Source organism: Phlebotomus papatasi, chromosome 1, assembly GCF_024763615.1.
Source record: "Phlebotomus papatasi isolate M1 chromosome 1, Ppap_2.1, whole genome shotgun sequence".
Lineage (NCBI taxonomy): Eukaryota > Metazoa > Arthropoda > Insecta > Diptera > Psychodidae > Phlebotomus > Phlebotomus papatasi.
In genome coordinates this window covers 50,838,097-50,842,414 of record NC_077222.1, presented here as the reverse complement: position 1 = coordinate 50,842,414, position 4,318 = coordinate 50,838,097, and the positions used below count along the sequence as shown (strand labels likewise).

Here is a 4,318-nt window from a genome sequence, read left to right as displayed (position 1 = left end):
CTTTAGGTAAGGGGAGTCGGAGGGTCTTATATTTTTTTAATCGATAGCTCTTAGGTCCAGCTATAACATACTAAAATTTGAGATCGATCGATGCCATAGGGGCTGAGTTATTAAAAAAAAGCAAAATTTTGGGGGTATTTTAAAATGGTGGGAAGGGGCGCTAGCCACCTATCGATATTTAACCTTTGCCAAAACCGCTTGTCGATATCTCTCTCCGTTCTCTCTCCAGAAGCGTTTGTCCTTCGGACGGGACGGATGGGGCGGGCGTCCACGAAAATCGATTTTCAGCACACACGATTTTCGTAATCTATGAGTGTCAAAACGTGGACATCCAAAATTTGGGTCCGAGTTGACGAGGTCGGATTTCACCTGTGACCACAAAAGCTGAGATTGTAAGGAATCTCAGCTAAAACGATGCATTATTTCTATATTAATTCCTCATTTTATGAAGTTCGAGCAATAAAATATTAAAGTGATAACAGATAGAGTTTAATCAGAGAATTTGGCTAAGACTTTTCCACAATGTTACTGGATTCTGAGAATCATAGCCTTATCTAAGAAATAATTCGATTTATACCCAAACGTAAAATCTTATCAAAAATTCAAAAAATTTAATAATGCATAATATAATCTTCATTAGGCTTTTGATGAAATATATAAGAAAAACGAAATATTTTTGTTGTCAGTTTCTAAAGTTCATGTCATTTTATGCAATTTTTTTGTCGACAATATCTATAATGTTTAGAATTATGTTGTCGGAATTAAAAAAAAATTTTGCTATGTAATTCCTACTCTAATGACAAATCTAAAATTGATAATAATGCTACAAAAAGCCGGTCTTGACATATTTTTGACCTCATATGCTTATCATAAAGTTTTAAATAAATCTCCAGCCCAGTCTTCCCGTAGGTTTTCAGTTCAGTCTCGCTGTGGATAGGATTGTGATCAGTTGCTTAAATTTATGGTGGTTGATCCTTGTGGAAAAATGAAAATTTTCTTGACCTTTACAATATTTTGTGTGATTTTGGGAATAGCATCGTCGCAAAATGTAGTGCACAATTTTAATCCGCTAGGTTCAAATGAAACTGTTACAACTATTGAAGCAGGAAGTGAGTACAATCTACTCGTATATTGCTAAGATTGTGTGGATTGGATATTTCAAGTAATTTTGGGGAACAAGGAACAAAAAAATAGCCATGAAACTTTTATATCTCCAGGAGGTCCTGGCATTGGACAAGTGATCACTGGTCAACAGTGTACCGGAAATGTTGGGTGTACAACTAGCATTGTGGGTCCAATCACAAAAAGGTGTCCAGTAGGCTATGTTCTGGATAACTACATTTGCGTAAGGACACAAGTAATAAGCAAGACAAGTGAGAAAATTATTAAATGTTATGAAGGATATCATCTTTCCAATGGTCAATGTGTGCGATATAGCACGTCATTTACTCAACATCCTCTACAGTACATCTGTCCTACTGGATATACGCTAAATGGTAGGATTTTGTTATTCATGCCTGTGATTGACTCTAAGCTTAATTTCTGGTGTTCCAGGAAACCTGTGCTATCCAATTGTTATAGATAATCCACCAGTTCAACCTCCAGTTAACCAACACCCAACTTTTCCACCATCTACTCAAGGACAACTGGTTCAACAACCTCAGTGTCCAGCCGGATTTTCCTATAATGGGGCTAATTGTGTGCAGTATATTCCAAATTGTCCAACCGGATATCAATACTCAGGAAGAATGTGCTATCCGTCTTGTCAGGGGCAGATTACAACGAACCCATGTCCGTACACTCAACCCCAAAGCACTCCATGTTCATACCAAAATTGTCCAACGTCCCAACAAATTAATCCCTGCTGCGGATCTCCCACTAATCCCCAAGTACCACCCACTGTTCCTGTCCAGCCAATTCCAGCTACACCCCAATGCCCTCCGGGACTTATTCTAACTGGAAATACTTGTTCGCAACGGATTACAGAGCCAGATACTGTACCGCCTTATGAGGCATGTCCTGATGGATATGAAAATATTAACAACGAATGTCGTAGGAACGATGTAGACGTCAACAGGATTCAACCTGAAATAGTATGTCCTGAGGGATCAAAACAAACTGCACATGGCTGCGTTATCGAAAAATGCGTGAACACAACGCAAAATTGCGTCAATACTCCTCCATCAGGACCTACTAGTTGGCCAAGTTACTCATCCGGCACAAACCATCTCAGTAACTACATTACCAATCACAATCCCGTCAACGTGACCAGCAATGTCAATGCTAATAGCACATCCCATGTGATTGTTCACCTTTCTAACGGAGAAACCCGAGTTATTAGTGATGGAGAAGAGAAAATTATTTATGTGACCCCACAAACGCCAGTGTATCCTGTGACAATTCCAGTTCCAACGCCAGCCCCTGCACCGGTTCCATTTCCAGAAAAATGCTGCACGGTTGTCTCACCAAGAATGTGCAAAGTGGTACAGAATGGAACTTGGGGATGCTTCCATCGCAGAAAGGAAGTCTGCTCTAGTATCTGTGACAGACCGAAGATTTACTTGAGACCCAGACAACCAGTTTATCGGCCACCCATAATGGTTGTTCCACCAATGAGACAACGAGTTTCCAGCTGTCGTGGATGCAGTTACCAAACTGCCCATGGTACTACTGCGAATAGCAGAAGCTTCCCCTCGACTCTAACTTACTGTTATTCTCCTTACAGACTGCTCAGGGTGCTACAGTCGAGGTTACTGTCCGCAATATTGTTCTCGGTATGCCTGTTCGTCCTCATCTGAATGTGGCTATATGAACCAAGAATCCTACTGCCAGGAGCAGGGTGGTGAGTTCTGCTCTCAGGAATATGGATGTCTTGAGGGTGACTATTGCGAATATTAAATCTTCACTGCCCATATCATATGGAAGTCAATTTGTGTGACCTCAAGCAGCATATCAGTGTGATGATTTTTTTTGTAATCATTCACAAATTCAAAGTCGCTTATCTTATTATGGTTGTCTTGAAAGTAAAACAACGCGATATATGATCTAAATATAAACTGCCAAATACTGAAGTAATACTGTCTTTATGTCCACTCAAATACTACTAAGGTGCTAGTTTCTGAAAACAAATTTGGTGGCCTGATAGTGAATGGGCTATGATTTTGTTCTCTTATTAGAACTTTATTTGATATCTCTGACTTCATGGTGGAATAAATAATTTCGGTTTAAGGCATAAAACGTATTTAGTAATATTCATTAGAACTTCTGGGACCTGCGAAGGTGAAGCGCAGGAAAGCGTGAGGAGACTTATATGTTAAACAGTTTTAAATTGCAGGCTTATAGGGTAAGTGTGCCAAATTCCGGCCAGCTTGCAATTTCGGCCACCTTTTTTGTTCCTCGAATTTCCATGAACTTTTAGATTTTACATACTCTAGAGATTATACAATGCAAAAGAATGACAAAAAATGTAGCTTCGACAAACGAGATGACGTGAAAAAGATATTAGAAGAATTCTCGAAGGCCAAGGAACTATTAGAATGAAGGTGGCCGAAATAGGGCACCAAAGCTATGTCTATATTTTTATTCATTTTAAAATGTATTAAGAATGATTTTAGAGTAAATAAAAACGGTAAACTCTTTACAAGGTTCCAAGCAACACTCTTTCAGAAGAAAGAATTAAAAAAATCAATTTGTATGTAAAATATTACATTTCAAACTTGAGACTTTGGCGCTTGCATGCAACTATGCCGAAATTTGGCACACTTACCCTATCTACATATCAAAACCGTAATTTTGATTTTTTCGGATGTTTGTAAGGTATAGCGGGTATCGGATATAGTCTTTTCAATAAAAAATATTCAATTTTCTACAGAATTTTTGATCCTCGGTATGATTCTTCCTCAGTGTGCCGATTAAAATCTTTCATTGATAATTTTATCTTTCGTTGTGTTAACAGTACACATGGCCACAAAATTTTTAATTTCGAACTTTTAATTTCGAAAGTATATGTAGGGTAAGTGTACCAAATTTCGGCATAGTTGCATGCAAGCGCCTCTTATGTTTGAAATGTAATATTTTTAATACAAATTGAATTTATTTGTTACTTTTTTATAAGGAGTGTTCCTAGAAACCTTGTAAGCAGTGAAATTCGAGGAACAAAAAAGGTGACCGAAATTACAAGCTGGCCGGAATTTGGCACACTTACCATAATTCCTAGATTTTGAATAATATATATATTTCAATTCCTTTACCCCTATTTTTGAAACATATTTTGGTAAAATTTTGAAAATCTAAAGTTGACGTCACATTTTTCGTCGTT

The 4,318-nt window shown here is 37.9% G+C and overlaps 1 protein-coding gene across 1 annotated transcript; it reads left to right on the top strand.

Annotated features, from left to right (window-relative positions):
* The first annotated feature begins 908 nt into the window (after positions 1-908).
* On the top strand, positions 909-3,075 carry LOC129805677 (uncharacterized protein K04H4.2). Its single transcript, XM_055853757.1, has 4 exons — positions 909-1,109; positions 1,218-1,496; positions 1,555-2,664; positions 2,726-3,075. The coding sequence occupies exons 1-4, from the start codon at positions 962-964 to the stop codon at positions 2,896-2,898; spliced, it is 1,710 nt and encodes a 569-aa protein (XP_055709732.1). The 5' UTR covers positions 909-961; the 3' UTR covers positions 2,899-3,075.
* Positions 3,076-4,318: the final 1,243 nt, after the last annotated feature.

Excerpts from the sequence above, each read along its gene's own strand:
- LOC129805677 (XM_055853757.1), top strand. The coding sequence starts at position 962 with ATGGTGGTTGATCCTTGTGGAAAAATGAAAATTTTCTTGACCTTTACA. Across the intron at positions 1,110-1,217 it reads TACAACTATTGAAGCAGGAA|GAGGTCCTGGCATTGGACAA; the intron begins GTGAGTACAATC and ends TTATATCTCCAG. Across the intron at positions 2,665-2,725 it reads CAGTTACCAAACTGCCCATG|ACTGCTCAGGGTGCTACAGT; the intron begins GTACTACTGCGA and ends TTCTCCTTACAG.